The following is a 27,665-nucleotide window of genomic DNA, read 5'->3' as shown; positions in this document are numbered from 1 at the left end:
GATGCCCTTAAGAGGACATGGACTTAGTGGGCATGCATCTTATTGTTCTCTCTTGAAAGCAGAGCAACTTAACCACCCCGGATCCATGCACACAACTACAAAGGGGCTCGGTCTACAATATCAAAGAAAAACAGAGCCAAGGTAAAGTTCAAAATTATATTAAATATAAAATAACCAGTAACAATATGCATTTACAGCAAATGTTAGAGTAACCACTTTCATACATTGTGCATAAACTGAAGAAAGGATTAAGGCACAGTGAGTAATACATTTTATACAAAGAACTTTAACACGAGGACAGTAAGCATTCCTTGCTCACGGCAACAGAAAATACAAGAAAAACAATAGTGCAGTCAGTTGATAAATTTCTGGCAGAAAAAGCTAAACATCCTTCTTTCCATTAAAAGATTTCATAAGTTACAATAGGCTTTTGCCCTGAACAAATACCAATTTTAAACAATGTAGGCTCTAAGTAGTTCATCTATTACCAATGTGCTCTTTGTTTCGCTCACAATTGACTCAAGCTACCTCTTGCAGATGTTCAACGCTAAGTATGTTGCTGATTTATGTTCATCAGAAAGAGGTAAAGGACAGAGCATCAAAGCAAAAAAGGATAGTTGATTAAGACAGCTGCTGAAGCACTATGAAGAGACCAGAAAAGACCCAGACATGGCAGAGCAAGAATTCCCTCAGCACAAGCATAGTACAAAGCTACCCTACGTAGTTCTGCAATGGATTCGAAACAAGTCCCAGTGTAGGGGGCACAGAAGGCAAGCTTAGAGTGCTATAGGTATTCTTGGTAGTGCCACAGCCCAAGAAGGTTGTCATAGGTCAGGCAGTCCCCTAAAAGTATCCAGAATCAGGAAGCCCTTAAGGTGGTAATTTTTCCCCTTGTGGGCTGCAGAGCACAAGAATCTCTCAGGATTTCTAATGTTTTTTTAAATTTTAGAAATTCCACCTAAAGATAGTAAGGTTTTCGTTTGAAATTACTCCTCACATGATGTATGCTGGTGGAGAAGAAACTATATACTATTGTATTTACCTACCAACATTCTGCAGTGCAAGAGCTTGGGGAATACAACAGTTCCTTCCTTCCCTACCTAGAGAGCTCAGGTATGAGTGTTGTGAAATAAACTATTCCTCTTTTGCAAGTTATTTTTGCATGATATTCACAAATATTCCATTCAGGTAACAATATGGAGACTCTACAGCATCATAAAGTGTTCTAGAGCAGACCAAACAGTCAAATAGTACACTTTTAGCTACAGATGGGTACCCTATGTCTTTAAAATGTTGACAATTGGAGTTTTTAATTCAAGCCCAGGAATCAGATTTCAATTTACTTCCTAGGACCTTATTAGAACCTACTGAAACTATATAACTGGCTAGGAGAAGTGTCTCTCATAAATGGAATGAGAATGTGCTTCACACAGCTGCTGCTCATACTGTTCTTTGCTAGACAACAGAATTCGTAGTCTGAGCACTGCTAACCTCCATAATTGATGTAACTTTAGCTGAGCAAGTTCTAATAGAGCTTACAACCTCCTTTTAAAAAGAGGAAATTATTTCAACAGGCACTCAGACACCTTTAGATTAAAGCTAGTGTCTAAAAAATAAATACATAAAATGGTGACAATAAATAAGATTATTGTGAACTAAGATGTCTTGTGAAGCCAGTAATTAGTCAGACAATCTATTCAGAGAGCTAATTCTCAATAAGGATTTTATATATTTTATTTTATAAATACAAAAAGTATAAAACAGCACTATCTTCAATCCATAAGTGTCAGACGGGCACCAGATGTTCAGGGAAAAGATTAGAGACATTTTTACCTACACTGTGCAGAAAAAGATGAGAGGTCTAGCATATTTAATTTATACTCAACTGATCTTTTTTTGTTGTCCAAAATTTTTATTTTAACAGTAACGTCAGTTGGCAGGATAGCTGTGGACTGAACAGACATTTAGCTCTCTCCTGGCCAGAGTTTTAATTGAGTTACATTCCACTGAAAAAGTATAGCAAGATTTTTCCCACACTTTTGCTGCCAATTTAAAAATTTTGGCTTTATACAGAACCTTATATTTTAAGTAGGGACAGTAGTTAAGTCTTGTTTACTTTCTGCAACAGATTGGCAGTCTCCCTCCGTTTCAAAATTGAGATTCACAAATGCATTACATGCTGTTGCCTCAGGTTGGTCTGTCTGGACAGTAGTCTCATCTTGTGGCTTGCTCTGCTGCTCTTGATATCGTCTCTCTGCCTCTTCTGACATTTTGTTTTCTTCCTCCTCCTCTTCCTCCTAAGAAAAAATGTCAACAAAATACAATACTTTCTGCAACCTGTATTCCTCACAACTACTTCTGCAAGAACACATCAATTTCAATTACAAGCATCCAAGCACATCTTTGCACTCACAAAAAAGTTTGCTTTCATTGATAGTTCAGTCATAATAATCAAAGCAAACATCAGTTACAAATCACTGGTCCATTCCAGTAAACTTTGACTTAATAAGCCAATTACTTGTCAACAGCAATAATGTGTAATATTTCTGGCTATTACCTTTCAAAGAAGTTTGCATTTTCCCCATTTTACAAAGATGTTCAAACTGGAGTCATTACTTGGTTATAAAATACCTTCCCGCAGCATGTGCTTTTGAATCTCAACCCTCAATTTCAGGAATTTGTCATTTTGAATGAAAGGTTTTACCATTTTAAAATACTAGAAATATTCTAGGTAAGAGAAGCCAATGCAAAGACACAGGACATTTGTGCAAGCCATTAATTTTGTGACACATCATGGGAAAGAGGGAACAAAGGGGACACAAGCAGGGAAGTTGGGACAAGTTAAATAGCTTGATAAAAACAAATGAAAAACACTTAAGGATCATTAAAAGACAAGTTACTTAATATTTCTGTAATTGTGAGTGAAAGATTTCAGTATAAAGTGTTTCACTGTTAGCCTGTTCTTTCAGGAGTAACAATAACTGTACGAAATAGGACAATTTAAAAAGGCACATTAAAAACTGAGCCTCCACCATTTCTTTAAAGAATACAGTCAGTGTCCAATAACTGCTACATGCATCTCTCACACAATCTGCAAATTGTTCTTAAAGTGCACTGTGCAGGAGACTGGAATACAGCAGTGATCAGGACTCACTAAGAGGTCTGGAAATTGCTAATCCAGTGGTAAGAGTCTAAAGGTGAGGAAGCATATGGGAAGAGAACTGCTTTAAAAAAGAAAGAAGGATTCAAAGAAAAGGCTGAGGTTTAGGCCAAATACATTGAGCTATCTTTAGTAAATACTACAGATAATGCCATTTTTACTTTGTCAAACTCAATAGTAAAGAAAAAGACACACCTCCTTCTTCATCCTGTAATACTCATCAATGGCATACTGGTATTTTGGTGTACTTATGCCCAAAACGGATGCAATCTTTTCCCCAAGGAAGTCACACACTAAAAATAAAACAGAGAGGCCTTTACCTGAATTCATTAGATTTCGTTTTAAGAGCGGTTCTACTTCAAAAAGATAGCAGCTGCTTACTCAAAAAGATCATGTGTAGTCAGTCATAACTGGTCAATTTAGTGACATATTTACTGTTTACTGCTGTTCACAGGAGGGCCAACCTAGCTAGGTAAAGAGATGGATTCTGTGACTTGTGCATATTATTTAGTAAGTTCAAGTCAGTTCCACTTTCGTGTTGTTTTCAGTGGGATTGCACACGATTGCATAAATGGTCACAGAGGGCAGAGTTTGGTCAGCAGAATGTTTATAACCTGCAACAACGTGTGAGAAGGAAAGAATCCAGCTCAACTTCCAGGGCCCACGGTAAAAGTATATTATCTTCAAATGAGCACATACAATACGGAAAATAGAAACAGAACCCCATAATGTCCATTTTTACATTCATTTTCAAAGTAGAACTGCACTTTAATGAACAAGTTGATAATTCAGTGTGTTTAAAATATAGTACCTTTATATATTTTAATTCATTAACACACTTAATGTTACCAGTAACTGTAGGTAACTAGTCAAAAATGCAGGAATGAATGACAAAACTGGAGGCTACACAGAAAATTAATAAAAGGAACCAAATAGTGTGAAAATTTGACTGCAAAGGAAGTACTTTTAATTTTGTAATTCAATACTTTTGCTTTAACAGATTCCAAAGCAGAACAAAATAAGCCTAAGTAAAATAATGGTTAGATTACAAGTATTTGTAGTGAATGATGTTTGCAGCCAGCAAATAGAACATAATTATATGTATTTGTATATATACACTACATATACATACAAGTACATATATGTATGTATGTAGAATGTGCTATAGAATGTATGTATGACATACGTAGATTCTGGGCTAGCAGTGTTTTAACTACACTGTACTATACACTGCTGCATAGATCAAAAGGATTTGATTTCAGTTCTCTCAGTATAAGTCACCAGGGGCTAAGTGTGCATCGCTTTACTCAAGAGCATCCCTTCTAACAAAGGAGTGGAATAGATAGGCTCATGGCAATTCCTTGGCCAAAATGATTGCTGCAGTATAGGGCCTTGAGGGCAAGGAGGATGAAAAACCAAGGAGAATGTACGTCAAATCTGCAGGACTCCTCAGGAAAATAAGCTTACTGGATTATATAAACTTGTTAGCTCTGTTGCTAAACGCTCTCCGGGAAGAGCAAATGAGAAGCTAGCTATTAGATAATCCAACAAACATCTCAAAAATACTGTGAATACAGATATTTAACACAATATTCAGAATCTCAAGATGACAAGAACTAAAAGCTTATGCATACTGACTCTCTCAACAAAGTTCTTTTCAGGCCAAATCACACAAGTGATTTATAGACATCACTGCTGTAGATTGTAAGTTCTATAGAAAACAGACTTACTTGCTTACAGATCTAATGGCCTTTGATTGGAAAACACTTTATTTTACACATATCCTTCTACTGAAGTTCTTGTGTCTGGTGGCACACCAAAATATTTCCCTATTAAACCAAATCAGGACATATGTCACATCAATTAAATGCTCATGAACTGCAAGTGTCTAAAGCAGCTTTGATTCTAGCTTGGTTGTGTAAGTCAACCAATTGGTGAGTAAGTTCTACACACAACTGACAGATCATGCACATTTCTTCCCAGGAAGATAGGTTCATTACGTCTCACAACTCACCTGAACAAATGTTTCCTTAGCAAGCCATAGATGAGGAAATTAGTATTTAGCGAGAGGGAGATTTTGGTTTATTCTTTCATTACATCTTTCTGTCAACAGAAAGATGGAATTTGATTTTCTCACAGTTGTAAAATGAATAAATTGGCACTGAAGAGATGGAAAGTTACACAACCAAAATACAGATGCATGGCAGACTTTGGAATGTTCCAAATGGCCTATAAGTCACTTAGCAGTTGTGACACTTCATCATATAACAAGTTTTCAAAAAGCTAGTTAATATTCTTTGGAGTAGTTTACCTTAAAAAGTAAGTGAACCAATACCTGATAAGGTTGACGTGGCAACTCTTAGCATATGAAACCACAAGTAGGGTCCCCAGGTAAGCGCAGTCTGTAATGATAACAAAATTAATAAGAGTAGCATTGTGACCATAAAATTGTGGCAAATGCATGAAGTGTAATAACCTACAAAGGGCACAGATCCAGAAGAGAAAGCTGCCACTTGTCTATTTTTGTCAATGCTAAGCTCAGTGCTTTGGTTTTAAGAAAGTTATACTAATTCTGGTTTTAGATCTTTAAAGCATGATGTCACTGCACAGGCTATAAAATCTAGCCATTTCTAGATGTCTTATTGCTTATACTTACTTCCCCCTCAAAAGAAATTCAACCCTCCACTCCATCAGAGAAAATGAATTGATGGGCTTTATACACTATGCTGAAGGTCTTGAGTTCTGACCAGCCACGAAACAGAATTCCAGTAGAATTCTCTCCATCAGTATTCCCTGCTTCTATTTCCATTTTATTCATACACAAGGACCATGAGAAGATCAGTTGTCAAGATAGTCCCTGGGAAAGAGGCAGTCTAAGTCAGGCAGGATTCAAATCTTAGAGGGCTTTATAGATCCAAGTCAGCACCTTGAATTGCACTGAGAAGTATATAATCTAATGCAGTCAAAAAATTCTTCAAGTGGCTTGTATTGCAAAGTCAGTTAACTACTGGCTTCAGTTAGTACAAGATCCAGCAAGTGGTCTTCAATAGCACAGAACAGCGTTAGCAGCAGTCTACTCTGGAAGTAACAGAAATGTGAATGATTATGGAGAGATGCACATCAATGGAAATATTGCAACCTCAGGACAAATGGATACAGAACACATTGATGATGTCACTATCTAGAACTTCAGGAGCATTTGGGGATCCCATGGCATTTTGTCTAGGTTTCTAACCTGCTGAGAAAGGTTGAGCATCCCTCTAGGTCATACAATTTGTTGGGGAGAGGGAATGGGGGAGAAAAATCAAAAATTTTCCAACCAGTTCTAATGACAATGCTAGAGACTTTGACTGTTGCCGTTGTGAAAAGGCAAAACTAACTAAAAAACAGATAGAAAACAGTTTCTCGTAAATAATAGAGCTTGCCTGAATAAAACTTTGAAAATCTCTAGCTCCTGAATTCAAATAAGGTTTGTGTTTTAATAAGAAACTGTCAGAAGAGTCTTTCTGCTGGATAGTACCAGTAAAATGGTAGTTCTTACTGAGACACACCTGAACCATTATCTATAAAATAAGATTCTAGAATGGTCACCCTAAAGCTTAGAATGTCTGCTGAGTCAGCGTGAAACGATGGAAACAGCCACAAGAATGGTTGAGAGCTCTTTGTTCACAACACTAGATTCAATCACCACTGGGGTTTGCAGTCTGTATCATCCAGTTTACGTTCTCGGCCATTTTGACATTATGAATTACACCTGTGCAATAGCACAGGTTTTCAACTACAGTAAGGCATTTCTCTCTTCCATGCCAAGAGTCTTTGACCATTGTGACAAAGATAACTCAACCAATCACCACCCTTACTCCAACGCTAGTTTGCATGCAACAATTTCACTGGTCACACGAAAGAGATAACGTAGATGATGGATTACTTAGCCCAACTGCCACACCGGTGTGATAGCAAGGGTTTTCAGATGCTATTTTACGATGAAAACCACAAAATCAATAAAATTGGATTTTTTTGATAAAATGTTTTGAGGGAAAAAAAAACTATCTAAAAATAATTAAAACTAAGATATCTTTGAGCTATAATGTATCTCATCATGGAATAGCGATTATACATTCTAATTATATAGTATGAGACAATATATTCATGTAATGTTTAAGAAAAGTTTTGTAAATGAGTTCCAATAGTTCATGGATTAGGGACTAAATCTTATGGTGTTCAAGGGGCTTATGTATAGATGTTGGTTAATCTTTCCATCTCCAAATGGGACGCAGTGCTCAGTCTAGAAGATACCATCAGAGATGCTTAGTTTTGCAGTTCTGAAACTATGGATTTGTTCTCCAGAGATAATATGCTTAACAGCAAAAATGTTTTAAAATAAATAATAGAGAGAGAGAGAGGGGCGAGAAACAGACCTCAACCCTATTGTCCCTCTGCAAATTTGTGTACACAGAGTCAATCCGTTACCTCTCTCTAAAAGTGCAAAGTTTCAAAAAGTTCAATGAATAAAAGATTGTTGGGGGCGGAATAGACCTAGACAAGGAGAAGATGTCTGGAGATAAACATGAGATGGGAGGGACAGGCAGTAGAAACAAAAGCGAAACTGTTTGAGCAGCGTATTCCAGAAGTCTTAAGGTCTTTCTGAGCATAGCCTTCATTAATTTGAGATCTACCATACCATTCTCTCACTAGACAGGAAAACCTATAATGGCAGCAGGCCATAAGAGACACCCAGTTTGGGAATATTTTAATGAAGTTCCTCTACCTGTGGGTAAGACAGGCATACATGCAAAATGCAAACAGTGCAACAAAGAAATGCAAGGCTTGGTTGCCTGAATGAAACAACATCATGAAAAGTGTTCCTTCTCAGGAGGAAGCAGCGTTGAAGAGGATGAAAGGAACACGTCTGAACATGCAGGATCTTCAGGTTGGTAAACTTTTTTATTTCATATTTCTTTCTTAAGGACTGCTTGTCTTCCTTCTGGACTATTCTTGAATTCTCATGTTTGAACAAAAAATATAGTTAGTACCATAAAGTAACATCATTTTTGATGCGGTTGTGATAAAAAATAAATAGTTGAAACAGGCAGATATTCCTTTTACAATTTCATCTTTAAAGTAGTACTGAGTGTCAATGAATAATAAATGAGCAATATGGTAATAATAATTAAATAACTGCATTGACTTATTTTGTTTAGGAGACTCCATCCTCAACATACAGGATTCTGAAGACTATCCACCTTCAAGATCACACGAAAGCTTATGCTCAAATAAATTTGTTAGTCTCTAAGGTGCCACAAGTACTCCTTTTCTTTTTGCGAATACAGACTAACATGGCTGCTACTTTGAAACCTATTATTTTCTATAGTTTCAGAGTTATCTGCCAATGATAGTGTTTCAGTCACATCATGTGTGTCACATAGCCATAGTATATCACCTGTAGCAAAAAATCTCCATCATCCAGAAACAACCATAGATAAGTTTGTGATAAGAACAAGCAGATTACAAAAAGAGGTAATTGACGAAAAAAATTGCCCAGTTTGTTTATGCAACGAACTCTCCTTTCCGTATGATTGAGAACCCACACTTAACTATTAACATGGTTCAGTCATTAAGACCAGGATACAGTCCACCCAACAAAGCAGATGTCACAGGCAAATTGCTGGATAAAGTGTGTGAAAGAGAGCAAACAGTGTGCAAAAGTTCTAGAGGGTGAAATTGTTAACTTGAGTCTTGATGGATTGAGCAATGTCTACAATGTCTCACAAGCAAATGGATCAACAGAAGAAGGGAATGTCTTCCTTAAAGAAACAACTGATGCATCAGGAAATGCACACACAGCAGAATACTTACAAGGAGCAGCAGCAAAAGCTATAAAACTGAAAAAACCTCAAATGTCTTAGTATGCAGCTTGGTCACAGACAATGCTGCAAATGTATCCACAATGAGAAGAAATTTAGAAGAGAGTCCCAAGCTAATAATACACGGTTGCAGTGTTCATTTGATGCACCTGCTAGACAAAGACTTCAGTGTTCCAGAAATAAAGGCTAATGTTGTTGAAATTGCAAGATACTTGTAACAACCACTTTGCAACAGCTGCTCTGAAAAAAGTGGGAAGAACCAAGCTAACTCTCCCACACAACGTGCGATGGAACTCAGTAGTGGACTGTTTTGGGCACTATATCAAGAACTGGCCTAATCTGATGACAGTTTGTGAACAAAATTGTGAAAAAATAGATGGTACTGTCACAGCCAAAGTTCTCAACATTGGGCTTAAGAGAAATGTTGAACACATGCTGAAGCCTATTTCTGTAGCCTTGAATAAAATGCAGGGCAAGAGCTGTTTTATTGCTGACACTGTTGAAATTGGGAAGGAACTGAGTGAGATCTTAAAGAGAAGTATACAACGACAGAGTTAAATTTCAAGCATGAAAAAAACGAATGGGACAAGCACTATCTTCAGCTCATTTTCTTACAAATATTCTCAATACTCGGTACCAGGGTCAAACTTTAACTGCTGAAGAAGAGGAGTTGGCTATGACATGGATATCCAGCAATTATCCCTCCAACTATAGCAAACTTTAGAGCCAAGGGTGAACTATTCAAGAAATATATGTTTGCTGATGACATTTTAAAGAAAGTCACACGAGTGAACAAGAAAATCCTCCAAATATTAATGATTAACCTGTTGAATTGGAGATATTTATGAAGTCATTGGGAGGTGAACTATCTGCTTCAATTACCTTTGGTAAATGAAATAACCAATCATTCATTTTCTGATATAGCTGTAAAACTAATCTGAAAAGTTTTCAAAATAAATCACTTTAAAAATGTATATAGTGTGTACCTTCTAAAAATGAAACCTACACCTATCTGAGTTTTGAAGAATATGTATTAAAGTTATAAGAACCAGCAAGAATGCACTTTTATGTAGAAATCCATGATTAAATCGAGTCTTCCTGACAAGTATTGTTTAAAACAAGTGTGAAAATTCTTGCTTTATATGTTATTTAATATGTATATAGCTATCAAAGGTTTTAGAACTAATCTCTATGGTTTAAAGACAAAGCATCACAATGACATTTTGTGTTTGTATGCAGATTACCAGATTTCAGTGCTTATCTGATAGAACGTTCCTCTGGCTTACGCAAAGACCATCTTTCACACTACCTGCATCATTCTGTTAACTGCCAACTGAGAATCCAGACACTATGTATTTTTAGCAGGGGCTATAGGAAGTATCCTGCTATGGTGACAAGCATAAGGGAAAAGGCTGCTGTCCTAGCTACACAAAAGCACCCTATGCTTGTTAATTAAGTACTCAGTTGGCAGTCCTCCTAATGGCGGTCAGTCACATTTGTGCTTGTTTAGTCAGAGACGTCAGGAAAAGTGCTGGAAAGGATGTTGCTATAAATGGGAGTAATGGTTGGCATCATACAGATAAACAATGTGATAAGTGAAAAAGGCATTCACACAATGCACAGGATAAACCATTTTAGAGTGCTGCTGGTTAGCAGCGAGCAAGCAGCTAGAAGCATTACTTTAACATTTAAAAATACCAAAAGGAACTGAACTTCTCAAAGTAACAGGAATGTAATAAACCAAATGCAGAATTATTTTAACGTACTATTGAAGTAATGCAAATTCAGATACAATTTAATAGTACTTTTAATTCAATGATATGCACATAATGTTCTAGTTTCCACCATCTTGCCCCAATGCAAAATTAAACAAATTTAGTAAGTCAGGACCATCTCTATGAAAAGGGTTAATAAGATTCTAGGAAAAAACAGAGTTATTTATCAGAGCCCCTGCTTCAATTACAAACTGTGCCCTCAATACAACCAGCATAACTAGTCAATATGAAACATTGTATCCCATAATCCAAAAGGTAAAGTGTTCCTTCAACTGTCTCAAAAGAGGGAGAAAGACAAAAGAGAAGCTATTCTGTGCTAATTCAACAGGATAAGAGAAAGATGCGTTTCACAGTGAAACACTGGGAACAAGGAAACTCACACACAGGGAGTAATCCTGCTTTCCCTTTCTTTTTACTTGCTCCCTTAGTTTACATGGATAGGATTTTCCAAAGTTGCCAAAAGTTCCCAAAAGCAATACAAACTAGGATGTAGAGAACAGCTAGTTTGCAAGTGGCTAAGAGAGACCTTTCAGAGTCAGATGAACAGAATTACCACAGAATAGCTCAATATATATATAAAAGTCTTACTCTAACTGAAGTAGCTTTAAATGTATTGAGTAATACTAGAAAAAATACTAGAAAAAATGGCACTTTAAGACTCATTAACAAGCATCCAGACAGTGCATTCCAATCCCCTATGCTCAAAGAAATCTCAATGCTTTGATTGGGAAAATGGGGGTGGAAAAGTACTTTGTTCTTCTAATGGAATTTATCAGATTTGCATTAGAAGATGCAATTGGTGTTTAATGTTGCAAATCTTGTTTCATTTCTGTCTATTAAATACATACACATACCCTCTCTATCTAAATTCACACAGAGAAGGAAGGTGCAACTAAAATTAAAATTTACAAACATCTCAAGGAAGATTCAGCTGTAGTAGTATACAGTTCTATTCCTAAGGAAGTTGAATTGTAGTAAGGAAGCTCACTCACTTGAAGAAATATTAGCCCCAGTATCTAAAAGACTCAAAAGGACATTTAATAAGAGCTCTACACATTGTGGACCCACCTATTTTTTTTTTAAAAAAAAGAAACCCCACACATTTGGAGAGAACATGGCAGCAAACTACCTGTCATGACAATAAGACCAACAAATCTAGTGTAACTACAGACTGTAATGGACTAACAACTTTAACACTGAACAATCAAAAAGAAGCCTAACATGCTTTGCTTTGGCTAAATGAACAACATGTGTTGAGTCTAAGGATGGGGAGTGAATTGTATTTTTGTTGATACATTTCAAGAGAATTTCAGTGTTACTTGGCTTAGAACATAAAATGTTTTAGTTAAACAAACTCCTTGAAGATTATGGTAAAAGACTTAGTATACGTTCCCCACCCCACTCCCTCCTTCCATGAACTGAAAAATCTTTAAGACCAATAATTATTTTGGGGTAGTTCATTTTTGACTTCCTCGTGCACTCAGTGCATGGCCTTGGCTTTGCTTTTACTTTATTGTCTGACCAACTCACAGGTTTATTTATTTACTTACTATTTGTATTGCAGTAGCACCTGGGAACCCTAATGATGGACTAGGACCCCACTCTGCTAGGTGCTGTACAAACACAGAACAAAAAGAATGTCCCTGCTCTAAGCAATTTGTAATCATGATACAAACAAGAGACAGGCAAACAGATGAGGAAGTACAAGGAAACAATATTGGTCAGTATGACAGACAGTGGCCTGAGTACATCAGCAGCCTAACCACTTAAGTCTTTTGTATGAAACAAAAAAAATTAATGAGGTAGTTTTGAAGATTCTATGGGGAGCTCCTTCCAAGCATAAGCAGCAGCATGAGAGAATGAACAAAGGTGCTTGTTTGAAAATTTAACAAATGGGTGATGGAGGCTAGCATCATGAGCCAATTGGAGACTAGAGCTGACATTTTGATCGTGAATGAGAGTTAACAAGTAGGATGGGAAATGTCACAAAGGGCCCTGAAAATAAAAACAAGCCAGCTTATGTCTGATGCATAGAGAAGGGAAAGCCAGTGGAGGGATACAAAACAGAGGCATCATGGTCAAAGCAATGGGTTAGGAAAATGATCTTTGCAGAAGCATTCAGAATGGGTAGAGAGAGACTGCATTTGTCAAGTCCAGAGAAAAGGACAATGTAGTAAAACAAGATGTGAGATGATGAGAGCCTGGATAAGAGTTTTTGCTGTGTAGATGGATAGAAAATGCAATGCATCTTAGAGATGTTACCCAGAAAAAAAAACAGCAAGATTTAGACACTCTGGATACGAGGACCTAGAGAGGTGCAAGTCCACAGTGATCAAGAAAGAAAGTAGCAGGGAGGGCTTGAGGGAAGACTCAGAGCTCTGGTTTAGCCATGTTAAGCATGACCTTATAATTAGACATCATCGAAGAGAAGCCAGAGACAGGCAGAGATTTTAGTTTGGACAGAAGGCGGCAGGCCTGGAAATCATCAGCAGAGGTGGCAGTTGAATTTACTCATGAAATTACCTAGAGATAAGGTGTAGAGAGAGTAGAAAAGGGAACCAAGGAGAGAGCCCTCTGGAACCCACACAAAGTTGGAGGGGGGAAAGGAAGAGGATCCTTTGGAAACAACAAGCTGAAGGAGCAATTAAAGAGGTAGAAGAACGTGGAGAAAACAGAGTCAGAGAAGCCAAGGGAAGACAATATTTCAAGTAAAAGAGGATGGTAGATGGTGTCAAAGGTGGCTGATAAGTCAAGGAGGATGAGAGTGGAGAGTGGAGTGGTTCTGGGTTTTGAGTAGGAAGGGGTAATTAGAGAGACTGGGTTGATACAGTTTCTTTTCCTCAGACTTGGCTATTTCTTCAGATAATCTTTGAAAATCTAAGCTTAAAGCTTGTCAGCTAAGGGAAAGTGGCCATTTTCAGTTTAGTTCTAAAACATTCAGTAAGTGTTTTGGCTTAATTATACTTTCTCTGGAATATAAAAAAAAAGTGTTTCCCTCAACTCAATCGAGGAGCTGTAAAGATGCCAACACCAGCTGGGCTCCAAAATTTTATGATGTAAATTTTCCAAAGTACTAAACGTACTATAAGGTAAATTGGACCAGAAGCTGCTATTATTTGCAACATAGTTTTTTGTATCCCAACAGGGATAATGAATTGTAGACATGCTGGTCCCAGCAAACTGACTATTAATTTGTGTGTATAGAAATCCTATACAAATACAAAACATTTTTAAAGCAGCTGTTTGCAAAAAAAATCACAGCTCAGCTTGGGCTAGTGTGTCCTCAACTCATTTGGGATACAGAAAACATACCTCAAATAATAGCAACCCTTCATCTAGTTTATCTTAATTGAAGTTGTTAAAATGAAGCTTCTTCCATAAAAGAAAAAAAGGAGTGAAAACAACAAACATAGTGCTCCACAAGACACACAATTCTTTTAATTCAAAGAATTAATAAAAAATAAGGATTACATAGTAATTTGGGGGGTGGGGGAAAAGGGAACCAATCTCAACTTTGGCACACTTCCTGGTTACAGATTTGTGTACACTAAGGAACATGAAGCAAGAAGAGGAACAACTCACACTATTTCCATCTACCACGCATCTTTGAACATACTTTGAAAATGTGTCAGTTTGTAGAGTGGTGTGTCTATGGGCTTGTCTACACTTACATTTTATAGTGCTCTAACTTGCTGGCTCAAGGGTGTGAAAAATCACTCCCGAGCACAGCAAGTTTGAGTGCTTTAAAGCGCTAGTGTGGACAGGCTCCGAGTGCTAGGAACGGCATTCCCAGCACTCGGAGCTATTCCCCTCATGGAGGTGGATTACTAGAGCTCTCTCCTAGTGCTCACGCGTGACCACACACTCACTTCAAAGCGTTGCCATGGGAGAGCTACCGCAACAGCGCTTTGAAGTTTCTAGTGTAGACGTAGCCTCTACCCTCACTACAGCTGATCTCCAGTGCCTTCCTTCAACACAGCACAGATGGGAGAGTGCTATTCAAAAGGAATACAAGTACAGCCACTGCACTTTTCTTAAAGGCCTTATCCAAAGCCCATTAAATTCAATGGGACTCTCTTCACTGACTTCAATGGGCTTTGGATCATGCGCTAAGTGGCGGCTTTCTGGAGTGGACTGAAAAGGAAACAATCTTTTTGTAGGTTTCAGAGTAGCAGCCGTGTTAGTCTGTATTCGCAAAAAGAAAAGGAGTACCCGTGGCATCTTAGAGACTAACAAATTTATTAGAGCATAAGCTTGTACTTTATGTAGGAGAAGGCAGTTCACCTGTACTCCTAGCCTTGCATACAATGTCCCATCACTCATCCTGGCCTGGCCTCCTGCTGACTGCAGATAGTTGGGAACATTTAAATGGGAGATTTGCATTGTGGAAGACCTGGATAGATTCTGAGTGGTTGGGGATAACTTTGACTCAGAATAATACTTGAATACAGGCTACAGCACCCCCACATCCCTAGTTCCCTGCCTATGTGAACTCCTTAACGGTTAACCATTTAACCGATAGAATTTTAATAGGTTACACGGTTACTGTTTTTAAACCCTATTTACATCCCTAACTGTAATTGGCTAAAATAAAATAGAAGTCAAATTTGAATTCAATAATTATTTTTGTTTCTTCCAAGTGCAAAAAGTGGTTGTCACTTTTCCAGTAAATGGCAAATGAAATAAAGAATTATCTGTAACAAACCTACAGGATCAATAGAAGGCAAGAGGTCTTTTTTTTCTTGCACCAGATCTTCTTCATCTGTGCTATATTCTTCCATGGTTTCTCCACTGGCAAAGTGAATGACCCTTCTTGGAATTTTCTTGTTTTTTCCTATGATCCCCAGTTCCACATTCTCAAAGCCTCTATCGCCATTTGAGTGCAGCTGTAAACAAAGAAAATAATGGTTTCAAAAACACAAGCTTCTTTCTGCAGGACAAGCAGTGAAACTGGAGGCTTGGTTCTCCCAAATATCTGTCAGCCCATCTAAAGTAGCAGACATCACTGAGAGCTTTTCTGAAAATTGAGATGGAGTTTGTTTTTCAAGTGACGCAGCTGTAAGGTAGCATTTCTCAAACTTATTAAAGCTGAGCTCCCCATTTCAAGAAAACTAAATTAATCACATTCACTTCAACCCTGCCATCACTACAAGTTATATTGTGCAGATCTTCACTACATGGCACATCCTCTCTTTTCTCTACATGCTTTGGTGAACAATGAAATATTTAATTTTGACATTTAAAATACACTCATTGAAATGAATCGAGGTCAGATTTCTTAACTGTTTCAGGCTCTCTGCAAATTCAGGCAGACAACTCTTTCTCTTTCATAACACTCAATTCATGTTTTCAAGGTATCCTTCAAAACCATGAGAGTTAAGGTTGACACTGAAAAACAATGGAAAGGCCTGTCCATGGTCTCCCCCTTCCCCACACACACACACAGTTTAGTCCTTCAGGCCTACCCCGAGGAGAGATCACAACCCATGCGTTGAAAAATGCTGTTGTAAGGGATGAAATAAGGATAGAGTGATTTAAATCAAAACCATTTAAATAACTGATTGTCATCATCACCTAAATCAGCAACCATACAACCTTGATTTTAATCACATTTTGTATTTGTACTTGTTAGTTCTTTTCCTAAAGAAAAATAGTTGATTCTCATTGGTTGGTAACTATAAAAACATGTTGATTTGCAAATAGGCTTTACACTAAATCTGAGGCTTTTTTCCCCCCCCTCTAACCAGGAGGATACATTATGCCTATACAAATTTATTTAATTATACAGCTCAATTTCAATTAATTTTCAATTCTTATTTTTTACATTTTTATTATGTTAGAAACTAGCAAATTATACACTTAATTACTAGACTATTTTTACTTGCAATATGTGCAATTAAAAGAGCTCAAAACAGCATTTTAATTTTTATTATTATTAAATAAAACTACCTAAAATGTGCCGCACACTAGAAAAAAAGGTTATCAAAACATGTTTTGCATTTAAGAATCAACTGATTTATTAAACTAGGAATTATTATCTGCAGTTAGTGAATTGAACTGATTGTTTCTGGTCTTACCATGTCCTTCCAAATTATAGAAACAGTATATCTCATCCTCTCATACTTAGTTTTCATTCATATATTGGAAGAGGAAAATGAGCTTTTCAGCTTTTTCAAACTCCCAATTGGTATCTTAGGGCTCATCTACACTTGAAATGCTGCTGCAGCAGTGCTGCTGTAGCGCTTCACTGTAGACACTACCTATGCAGATGGGAGGGGTTCTCCCATCAGCATAGGCATTCCACCTCCCCAAGAGGCAGTACCTAGGCCAACTGAAGAATTCTTCTATCAATCTAACACAGTCTACACTGGGCATTCGATCAGCTTAACTACACTGGTCAGGGGTGTAGATTTTTCACTCTGAGCAACGTAGTTAAGCCAACTTCATTTTCTCAGTATAGACCAGGCTTTAAGTATGAATGAGCTAGTCACAGAATTGAACTAGTTGAATAAGCTGAAATGAAGAGAATATTCTCTCTGCTGCTACAGAAAAAGGCTGTACCAGGTGCTTATCCAGTGACTTCAACAAGTTCAGTGGTTTGATTCTCTTTAAAACTTGGCAGCAAACATTACTGCTTAATATTTTTTGTATTTAATTTAAATGATTTCAATCAATAAGTTTAGGCCTTAACGTAAATGTCAATTTCAAATTTGAAAATAGGCTTATTAAAAAAACAAACCTATATTTAATTTTAAAATTTAAAAGTCCAATTTACATAAAAAATGTTTTAATCTATTTTTATCCACTCTGGATTAAACTAATTCCCTTTTATACAGATATCAAAAATATTAAAACAAATCCAGATAGTTAGTGTCTGATCTATATTATTATTCTTACTTCCCCCCCCAAATAGATGTTAAAAACTTACCTGTTCTACTTAGTAAACATTTTTTACATCTCAAATGTTGCCCCCTTGCTTCTCCCACAAGACCACAGCTAAAGATAGCAGAACTAATCTACTAACATCACCTTTTTTAAAATTATGTTTCCAAGTCATTCAAACGCACCCAATAATATGGTCTTCAAAGTTCAGATTTTTACAACTATCCCCAATGATAACATTACTTCCATTCCAGAACAGATATCAGTTTGAAAATGAACTCCAAAGATTTGGAAAAGCAGGCAAGTCTAAAGATCAAACTGACACACAATGTGGCACCTTAGAGACTAACAAATTTATTTGAGCATAAGCTTTCGTGAGCTATAGCTCACTTTATTGGATGCATTCCAATTCTGAAATAAGTAAATCACAGCACATAAAAGAAAGAAAGCTGAACTTTAGGGTACCATCAGAATTAATTGTTAGCAGATATCTTCCAACCCACATGCCACCAAACAGTGGAAAGGAATTTCATGCTGCTTTTATTTCTCAACAACCTGAATTCAACACCTCAATCCCAACACTTATAGAGAACATGCCAGCAAGAAGGTGAGTTTCCATACACTTAATGGGACTGCATAGATCTTTCTGATGTGAAAATGTGTCTAAAACTTACAGAACATATTAGGCCCTTTAGAGACAAGAAGACAAGGTCTCTGACATGAAGAGCTAACAATCTATATGGGCAACATACAAGAATGGTATGCAACAAAAAGCAATATGATTGAGCAGTTGCATGCAGTGTTGGTCCCAGGATATTAGTGAGACAAGGTGGGTAAAGAGTTGGTCCACCTTTATCTCTATGATTGAGCAGTGACATTTAGAACGCTATTCGTTAGTTACACGAATGGAACACAAAAAAGTCAAACATAAAGGCTTACAGAAAACGTAACATTCTGTACAGTGAAAAAAATCCAGCCTATTATTTTGTGAGAGAGTCCCTCTACTCTACAAAAAAGTAGTTATTTAAAATATTAACCAAAGCTAGCAACAGAAAAATTCACCACCATACTAATGCTCAAAAAACAAAAAATCCTTACAGTCACAATGCAGCTGAACAAAAGACGAGTTTCTATCAGGTGGTTTGGAGGATTCTTTCCATCATCAAAATGAAATCAGATACAAACAAGATTCATATCTTTAACATGAACAGGTAAAATCTCTTCTGCCTTGAGAGTATAAAGCTTATTAGTGCTAATGCAGCATAATTTTAGCTGTGTCGGTTCTAGGATATGAGACACACAAGATGGGTGAGGTAATATCTTTTATTGGACCAATTTCTGTTGATGAGAGAGACAAACTTTCGAGCCACACTGATCTCTTCTTCCAGTCTGGGAAAGGTACTCCAAGTGTCACAGCTAAATGACCGGTGGAACAAATTGTTTAGCATAAGTAGACAGACACTGGATTTAGAGTTTATTATTACAATCTGTAACCCACTAATCCTCCCTCTTTTCTTCCCATGACTGCATGTGTGTTAAGGGGCCACTCTGCCTTGAATGTTCACTTAGCACATATTCTAACTACTTATGTTAAACAAGTACTTATGCATTTGGTTTGTAACAGTTGTCAATTTTCCTTTGCATGTTTTTGGCATAGTTTACACCAATTACATTAAAACGGCAAAAAGAAAAGTACTTGTGGCACCTTAGAGACTAAAATTTATTTGAGCATAAGCTTTCGTGAGCTTTTCGTGATGCATCCAATGAAGTGAGCTGTAGCTCACGAAAGCTTATGCTCAAATAAATTTGTTTCTCTCTAAGGTGCCACAAGTACTCCTTTTCTTTTTGCGAATACAGACTAACATGGCTGCTACTCTGAAACCTGTCATTAAAACGGCAGTAGTCTAATGGGTTGTTTGGGGGGTTTTTTTATATTCAGTGAAAATGTTGGAATCCTGCATCCCAATGCCCAGAGCCACTCCCCAAAATTCCAGGATCTGGAAGTTAAATTTGTGGATAAACAAGTTTGTCCTATCTCTGTAAAGGCACAATAAGAAATCCCTGTCCTTCTACCATCACTTCCTGTTAGTTTGTGTAGTTTGGGTTATCCTTAAACTAGCCCCTCACAATTAACCAGTAACATTCTGTTGAATAAAAAGACTGTGCCCTATGTTTTGGGATTTTAAGCACCGATCAGTATTTATGTAATTAAGTAACACCCACATATATGTAAGACACAGGAGGTAACTCTCCTGCACTATTTGGCATAGGTGAGGCCTCAGGCTGAGTACTGCGCCAGTTCTGGGTGCCACACTTTACGGAAGATGTGGACAAATTCAAGAGAGGGTCCAGGGGACAGCAATACATATGATAAAAAGTTTAGAAAATCTGACCTGTGACGAAAGGTTACAAAAATTGAGCATGTTTAGTCCTGAGAAAAGAAGACTATAGGGGGACCTGATAATGTTCAAATATACTCAGGACTATTATAAAGAAGACAACAATTAGTCTCCATATCCACTGAAGGTAGGCCAAGAAGTAATCAGCTTAATCTGCAGCAAGGGAGACACGTTAGATTTTAGGAAAAACTTAACTATAAGGATAATAAAGCACTGGGATAGGCTTCAAGGGATGTTTTGGAATCCCCGTCATTAGAGGTTTTTAAGAATAGGTTAGACAATACTTGTCAGGAATGGTCCAGGAAAGCATACCTGGTCCTGTCTAAACACAAAGGGCTAGACTAGATGACCTCTTGAGGTCCCTTACAAGCCCTGCATTTCTATGAGTATATAAATTTTAACAACATTTAGACTGAAATTCTGTTCTAAATCACAGTATGTACTAAATGCTTCACAGACATGCAAGATAAGTCCCTATCCCACAGATTTTACAGTCTAAACAGACAAAGGAAAAAAGTGGGGGAGAAGAAAAGACAAACCAATTTATTTTTTTACTATTACATTCAGGTTGTATGATTTCAGCTTAACTTTGCTAAGTCAAAACCTATGAAAATGCTGTCTCTAATGTCAAAATATTGACTGTAAAAGTACTTAGTTTGTATAACTTCACTGACTTGTGCTACTTCAAGACGAGCTTCAGTTCTTTCATAATTGTATGGATTTGAAGTCAGGGATGAAATCACTTCAATCTACCAAGAATATATTCCCTCCACTACTTTAAACAAGAGATCTAGTAAATACTGCATCTGTAAAGCCACATGAATGTCATTTGAAACGACACTGCAGCACCAGGAAGTAAATCAAATTTTTTTCAACAGTTTTGCTGCACATTAACTAGTAGAATTTACAGTGTAAATCCCTGTAAGTCTAAAGTCTGCATACACAGATGCTCTTCCACTGTTGTTGTTCTCCTTTCCCCATTTCTGTGCTTACAAATGGTACAAACACTTAGAACAAAAATGGCTAGCTGGCAACTCATGAATGAGGTCTCCTACTAATTCTCAACCCATAGGTAATCTATTTTGAATAATGAAGAAAACCTGTTCAGTTGTTTGAGAATCAGACATTAAACTAAACAGGTGCATTTGAAAAAGTATTTATTGAAACAGCTTTTCTATTTTGGCTTCTTTTAATTCAAGTTAAAAGATTACCTTAACATCTAAAGCAGAGGTGGGCAAACTTTCTGGCCCAAGGGCCACATCTGGGTATGGAAATTGTACGGCAGACCATGAATGCTCACAAAACTGGGGGTTAGAGTGCAGGCTCTGGCTGGGGGTGCAGGCTCTGGGGTGGGACCAGAAATGAGGAGTTCAGGGTGCAGGAGGGGGCTCTGGGCTGGGGCAGGAGGGTGCTCCAGGTTGGGACTGAGGGGTTTGATGGGTGGGAGGGGGATTGGGGCAGGGGGTCGGGGTGCAGCGCTTTCCTCAAGCAGCTCCTAAAAGCAGCAGCATGTCCCCCCTCCAGCTCCTACCTGGAGGCTCAGCCAGGCGACTCTGCATGCTGCCCTGTCTGCAGGCACTTGGGGCAAGGGCAGCATACGAAGCCCCCTGGCTGCCCCTACACTGTTGTAGAAGCAGCAGTGATCTGTATGCTATGTATAACCCGTATGTTCAAAAGGTCTGTTACATCTCCCCACCCCCCCCACTCCCATCTCCTCTCCCTCTTTGAATACCTGTGAAGTGGCTTTCCCCCTCCCTCCTGGAATGCTTGTGGGATGAATGGGCTGCTTGAACAGCTGGAAGATCAGAACAGCTCCCAGTAGACAAGGTGTCTGGGACTCTAATTAGGCAGCACTCACATACCCAATGCATGGACACTGTCCGAAGTGGAGTGTGACCAACCAGACACGGCCAAGTCATCTCTAGTGGCAGGCCATGAGGAGCAGGTCCTTAAAAGGGGAAGAGGCCATAGTGCTCAGAAGTGCACTCACAAGCTTGTACCTCCCGTGAAGGCCCTTCATCCAGACCGCCTGGCCAGTGGTTCACCATTGTGCCTCAGGAAGACTTATTTTCATCGCACCATCCATCGCTGTGCTGTGGGACACTTATCTTAAAGGATCCTGACATCTCCAGTGCCGTGCCTGTCCCGGGAGCGCGAGTATGCGAGTGTGAATGTGAGACCCTCCCCCACCTCTTCTTTTGAGCTTAGCTATCAGTATAATAAACGTGCTGCTTTCTGCCAAACTCTGGTGGGTCATTAGTCCTCCCTAAGCTTACTAGCTGACCCAACTTCGGGTAATATACACATAGGAGCTGGAGGGGGGACATGCCGCTGCTTCCAGGAGCCACACAGAGTGGGGCCAGTCCCCGACCCCACCCCCCAGCAGGAGCTCAAGGACCAGATTAAAACATCTGGAGGGCCGGATGCTGCCCCCGGGCATTAGTTTTCCCACCCCTGATCTAAACCTTAACATTGCATTAATTACAGAAGTCAGTAAATTCTAAAAAAGTTTCCACAGTAGCCTTTACTGTAACTCGTGTGTATATGTATTACAATAGAGCTCTTTGTTATATATCCACACAATGACAATGCAATACACCATAGAAATTATAATAATGGAACTGCACTTGTCTGTGCTACTCCTACAATAAAACTGTAATGATTTGATATTATGTTTAAATTCCACTTTTCCACTACCCTTAAATGTATGTATGTAGCATTGTGCACTGCTACATCTATAAAGTAAAAATCCTACAATCTTAACATTTAATTAACACTGTAGTTTGCTTTTAGTGTTATTCAAATTCCATTCTTAAGAGGTTCATAGCTCAAAGAGATCAGTATCTAAACAATTTAAGAACATGTGAAGTGTGACTCAGACTAAATTAGTACACCTTGAAGGGGCTAAATATACCAGTGGATTATTACACTAGCTTTTCCATTTGCATACCTGAGCTCAAATCTTAGGTTGGATCACAAGCAAAAATTAATTTAGTAGTCTCATCTCATTCTCATTTGTGCACATCATTAAAGCATCACACAACCAGCAGTTTGCTAAGAACAGTAGCCCAAGAACAGAATAGCAGAAGCGATAAAGACTTGGCAATTCTTTGTGTTTGAGATCTTCAACATATACCCCTTCCTATGCATCCACATAGCTAAAACTCTCACTCAAGCTCACATCATCTTGTGTCTGGATCACTACAATGACCTCTGCTCCAGCCTTGACAAATGCAATCCTCCCCCGCTCACATCCATTCAGAATGCTAAAGCAAAGATCATTCTCCCAGCTCATCACTTTGACCATATCACCTCACTCTCTGCATCCAACCACTGGCTCCCTCTTCTCCACCAAATCACAATATTTGTCTTCAGCTTCAAGGCCCTTCTCAACCTATCCCCATCCCCATCATCTATCATATGCTTTATTAAGCTGTCAGCTACTGCTCTGTCAGCCTTCTCTACCTTACTTCTTGAGAACAAGCATCTTTCTGCTCTCCCATGCTATCCCACAAAATTGGGAGCAGCTTCTTGTAAACATCTATGAAGCTACTTCATTGTGCTCTTTCAAATCCCTCCTTTAATATGACAACTGCACAAATCTTGACAATGGTTAGGCTCCTGACACTGAAAGTGCTGCCTATTATGCTTACCAATACAATCTCATTGTTTCCTTGTGCTCCTGTCTGTATCCATCCGTCTCCTGTCTTATACTAGATTGTAAGCTATTTGCGGCAGGGATAGGGTGACCAGACAGCAAGTGTGACAAATCGGGACATGGGGTGGCAGGTAGTAGGAGCCTATATAAGAAAAAGACCCCAAAATCAGGACTGTCCCTATAAAATCAGGACATCTGGGCACCCTAGGCAAGGCTTTTTGTTCTGGGTTTGTACAGTGCCTAGCACAATAGGGTCAGGATCTGTGACTGGCTCTTAGGTGTTACTGGAACACATATATAATAATAGAGGACTTGGGTGCTCTAGCAGAGCTGCAAGTAAGCTACCATGGCACTTGCTATAGTAAGACTGACCTAAGACAGTGCTACAAGGCCTCCTCAGTTTCACATGTACTTAATTCACACATTTAAAGAAAAATGCCAACAGAAAAAAGTAATATGGAAACCAGGGCTGTGCATCAAATCTTTTCAATCCATCAGCCTCATCACTTGTTCAGATCAGAAGTCCTCAAAAATTCTGTACCAAAGGATGTCCTTACTTTGTTTCAGGTAAAACTTGTCAACCTACACAAGCCTCAGTATAGGACAAAAGACCTAAAATGAGAGTGAAACAAAGATCAGGAAGCTTAAAGAAACACTGAAAAAGTTGGCAGACTTTAGTGAGAAATATTTCCATACACACTACCTCCTAATGCCTTTATTGATCCTATTTTCTTTTGTTGTTGGGTTTTTGCGAGGAGGTTTGCACCTTTTTTAACACTTCAACAATTTAATAAGTCTTCTACTGAGGGCAGCAACCATCAAAACACAAGAAGTGAAAACAGCTAGAGGCTGGCTATAAAAGTGAAACTCTGTGAAATGCAAAAAGTAAATAAAGCATGGAGTAGAGAAAGAGCATATTAGGGTTTTTTTTTTTTTGGGGGGGGGGGGGTTAAATGTTCACTTTTGGTCATCTCAGATGTCACTAGTAGCAGAGGTAAGACTATTTTTAAGAAGTAATGTCCTTTATATGCAAGATGGCTAAATCTCAATACACTTGCCAAGTTAGCACCACAACTTGCTGAAAGCTGAAACCTGTCTTAATTTAAAATTTATCAAACTCATTTGTAACAGACATTATTTACTACGTGAAACACAAGAAATCTGGGCCAGTGCAGATGTGTGAAGTGTTTAAAAAAAAAAAAAAGGAGCACTCTCCCCTCTGAACAAAATGAAGCAATTAATATTCTAGTATAAAACCTGAGACAGATGAAGGCCTAGTAAGCTTCCAATTTCCCCAATGCTACTCATGAGCCTGGATTCTGCAAAATCTTCCATGTGCAGAACTCTTAATGAATTCACTGGGAATTCTATGTTGGAGGGCTTGCAAGATAAGGCCTGTGAATCAGGTATCACTTGGGGCCACCACCTTCACAATGCTGCTGCCCCTATTGTAAGAGATGAAAAAAAAATCTACAAGATACACTATCCCACCAGCCAATCATTATTATACCAAAGCCAAAAAACTACATTGACTTCACTTGCACACCCCCACCGAACTACACTGTTTAGCTAGTTATGCCAGAAAAAAGTCTTTGTTCACAACCTAAATGGAGTGAAAACAAATTAAAGCTCTATTTTTTTTTTTGGGGGGGGGGGGAAGCAAAAGCATGACAGACATTGTAGTAAATGGTTGCGCTGCTTTGGCAAGCAAGAAAACAAAACGTAAGCTAGGAGAAATACTGAGCTTCTCACACTTAAATCAAAAGCCAAGAGATAACTTTTGCCCACAATCCAACCCTACCAACCGCTTGCGAGGAACCACTTGCCATCACCTATTAAACTCTACAGAGCCATCACGTGTAGGGTTACAAATAAGCCTTGACAAAAGTGGGCAGCCATATTTCAAATCAATCATGAAGTTATTGAAGCAATCATTTGTGGAAGAGGTCCAATTTTCTAAAGGTGGGAGGAGAAGCCATAGGAAAGGATCTTCAAGCTATACATTACAAGGAAAAACAATGTTGTGTCGATATATGTTTGACAACTGTGTTAAGCCACAGGAAGAGGCAAGTAAAGTCTAGAGCTTGGGAGGCTATTATTTTATTACCATCAAAATAAACAAAAAATGTGCAGTTATGTAGCATCTTCTATCCAAGACTCTCCAAGCACTTTACAAACACTGATGACCTCCGCTCCCACGCCAGCCCTGTGGGGCAGGGAGTCACTGCGTTGGGGTGGCACAGGCGGGGCATGGAGCCGCGGAAAGGTGATTTGCTGACGACCACACACAGGAAGCGCTGGAAAAAGAACCCAGGAGTCCTGACTCCCAGGCCCCTTGCTGCGGCTACGGACCCACGCCACCACCCTTTGCTCCCCTAGGGGCCAGGCAGCCTCTGCGGTGGGCAGCAGCTGCCTCACTGGCCCTCGGGAGAACAGAGAATAGGCTCCGGCCAGTCCCCCCAGGGGTGGTGTGAGGTGGCCGGGGCCGGCCAGCCCCTCCCTTGTGCGGGGCGGGGAATGAGGGCTCAGCCGGTGCCTAAGCTCCTGGGGAAGCCGGTCTCACCTGCTCCTGCTCCATGGCGCCGGGGGCAAAGGCGGATGCGGTCCCGGCTGGGGAGGTGCAGTAGAGGCTGATAGCGGAGAGCCCCGGCTCCATGCCCCCGCCAGCGCGCAGAGTCCGCTGGGCCCTGGGAACTGACGTCACGAGCGGCCCCGCCCGCCGCACGCACCCCCGGAGCGCAAGGGCGGGGAGAGAGGCCGTTGCCAAGCAACCGGCTGGGCCTGTCACCTCCTGCGGCGGGGAGCGGAACTGCGTCAGTCCCTGCAACCCCCGATGTGGCCCGGCTGCACAGCCTGGGCGCCGCCATAGCCGGGCCTCCCCGCGCGCCAGGGATCCCCGAACGCAGGACCCCCGCCTCCGCCAGAGACCCCCCCCCATAGCCGGGCCTCCCCCGCGCGCCAGAGATCCCCGAACGCAGGACCCCCGCCTCCGCCAGAGACCCCCCCCCCATAGCCGGGCCTCCCCGCGCGCCAGGGATCCCCGAACGCAGGACCCCCGCCTCCGCCAGAGACCCCCCCCCATAGCCGGGCCTCCCCGCGCGCCAGAGATCCCCCGAACGCAGGACCCCCGCCCCTCCGCCAGAGACCCCCCCCCCATAGCCGGGCCTCCCCGCGCGCCAGAGATCCCCGAACGCAGGACCCCCGCCCCTCCGCCAGAGACCCCCCCATAGCCGGGCCTCCCCGCGCGCCAGAGATCCCCCGAACGCAGGACCCCCGCCTCCGCCAGAGACCCCCCCCATAGCCGGGCCTCCCCGCGCGCCAGAGATCCCCCGAACGCAGGACCCCCGCCCCTCCGCCAGAGACCCCCCCATAGCCGGGCCTCCCCGCGCGCCAGAGATCCCCGAACGCAGGACCCCCGCCTCCGCCAGAGACCCCCCCATAGCGGGGCCTCCCCGCGCGCCAGAGATCCCCGAACGCAGGACCCCCGCCTCCGCCAGAGACCCCCCCATAGCCGGGCCTCCCCGCGCGCCAGAGATCCCCGAACGCAGGACCCCCGCCCCTCCGCCAGAGACCCCCCATAGCCGGGCCTCCCCGCGCGCCAGAGATCCCCGAACGCAGGACCCCGCCCCTCCGCCAGAGACCCCCCCATAGCCGGGCCTCCCCGCGCGCCAGGGATCCCCGAACGCAGGACCCCGCCCCTCCGCCAGAGACCCCCCCCATAGCCGGGCCTCCCGCGCGCCAGAGATCCCCGAACGCAGGACCCCGCCCCCCGCCAGAGACCCCCCCATAGCCGGGCCTCCCCGCGCGCACCAGAGATCCCCCGAACGCAGGACCCCCCCCCCTCCGCCAGAGACCCCCCCCATAGCCGGGCCTCCCCGCGCGCACCAGAGATCCCCCGAACGCAGGCCCCCCGCCTCCGCCAGAGAC

General features: G+C 40.6%; 1 protein-coding gene across 1 annotated transcript; it reads right to left on the bottom strand.

Moving 5' to 3' along the window:
* Nucleotides 1-142: 142 nt before the first annotated feature.
* On the bottom strand, nt 143-26,647 carry FAM177A1 (family with sequence similarity 177 member A1). The gene is made up of 5 exons (XM_038406866.2): nt 26,302-26,647; nt 15,509-15,685; nt 5,496-5,562; nt 3,356-3,453; nt 143-2,297 (listed from the first exon to the last, which is right to left on the bottom strand). Exons 1-5 carry the CDS (start codon nt 26,392-26,394, stop codon nt 2,085-2,087), a joined length of 648 nt encoding a protein of 215 aa, XP_038262794.1. The 5' UTR covers nt 26,395-26,647; the 3' UTR covers nt 143-2,084.
* Between the last annotated feature and the right edge of the window lie 1,018 nt (nt 26,648-27,665).

Source organism: Dermochelys coriacea, chromosome 6, assembly GCF_009764565.3.
Source record: "Dermochelys coriacea isolate rDerCor1 chromosome 6, rDerCor1.pri.v4, whole genome shotgun sequence".
Classification (NCBI taxonomy): domain Eukaryota; kingdom Metazoa; phylum Chordata; order Testudines; family Dermochelyidae; genus Dermochelys; species Dermochelys coriacea.
This window is presented reverse-complemented; position numbering and strand designations above follow the sequence as displayed.

What these genes read in the sequence shown, in the direction of transcription:
- FAM177A1 (XM_038406866.2), bottom strand. Translation starts at nt 26,394, where the DNA reads ATGGAGCCGGGGCTCTCCGCTATCAGCCTCTACTGCACCTCCCCAGCC. An exon ending in GCGCCATGGAGCAGGAGCAG is followed by an intron (nt 15,686 to 26,301) that starts GTGAGACCGGCT and finishes CTTTGTTTACAG; the next exon opens with CTGCACTCAAATGGCGATAG. An exon ending in TGCCACGTCAACCTTATCAG is followed by an intron (nt 3,454 to 5,495) that starts GTATTGGTTCAC and finishes TTTTATTTTTAG; the next exon opens with TGTGTGACTTCCTTGGGGAA.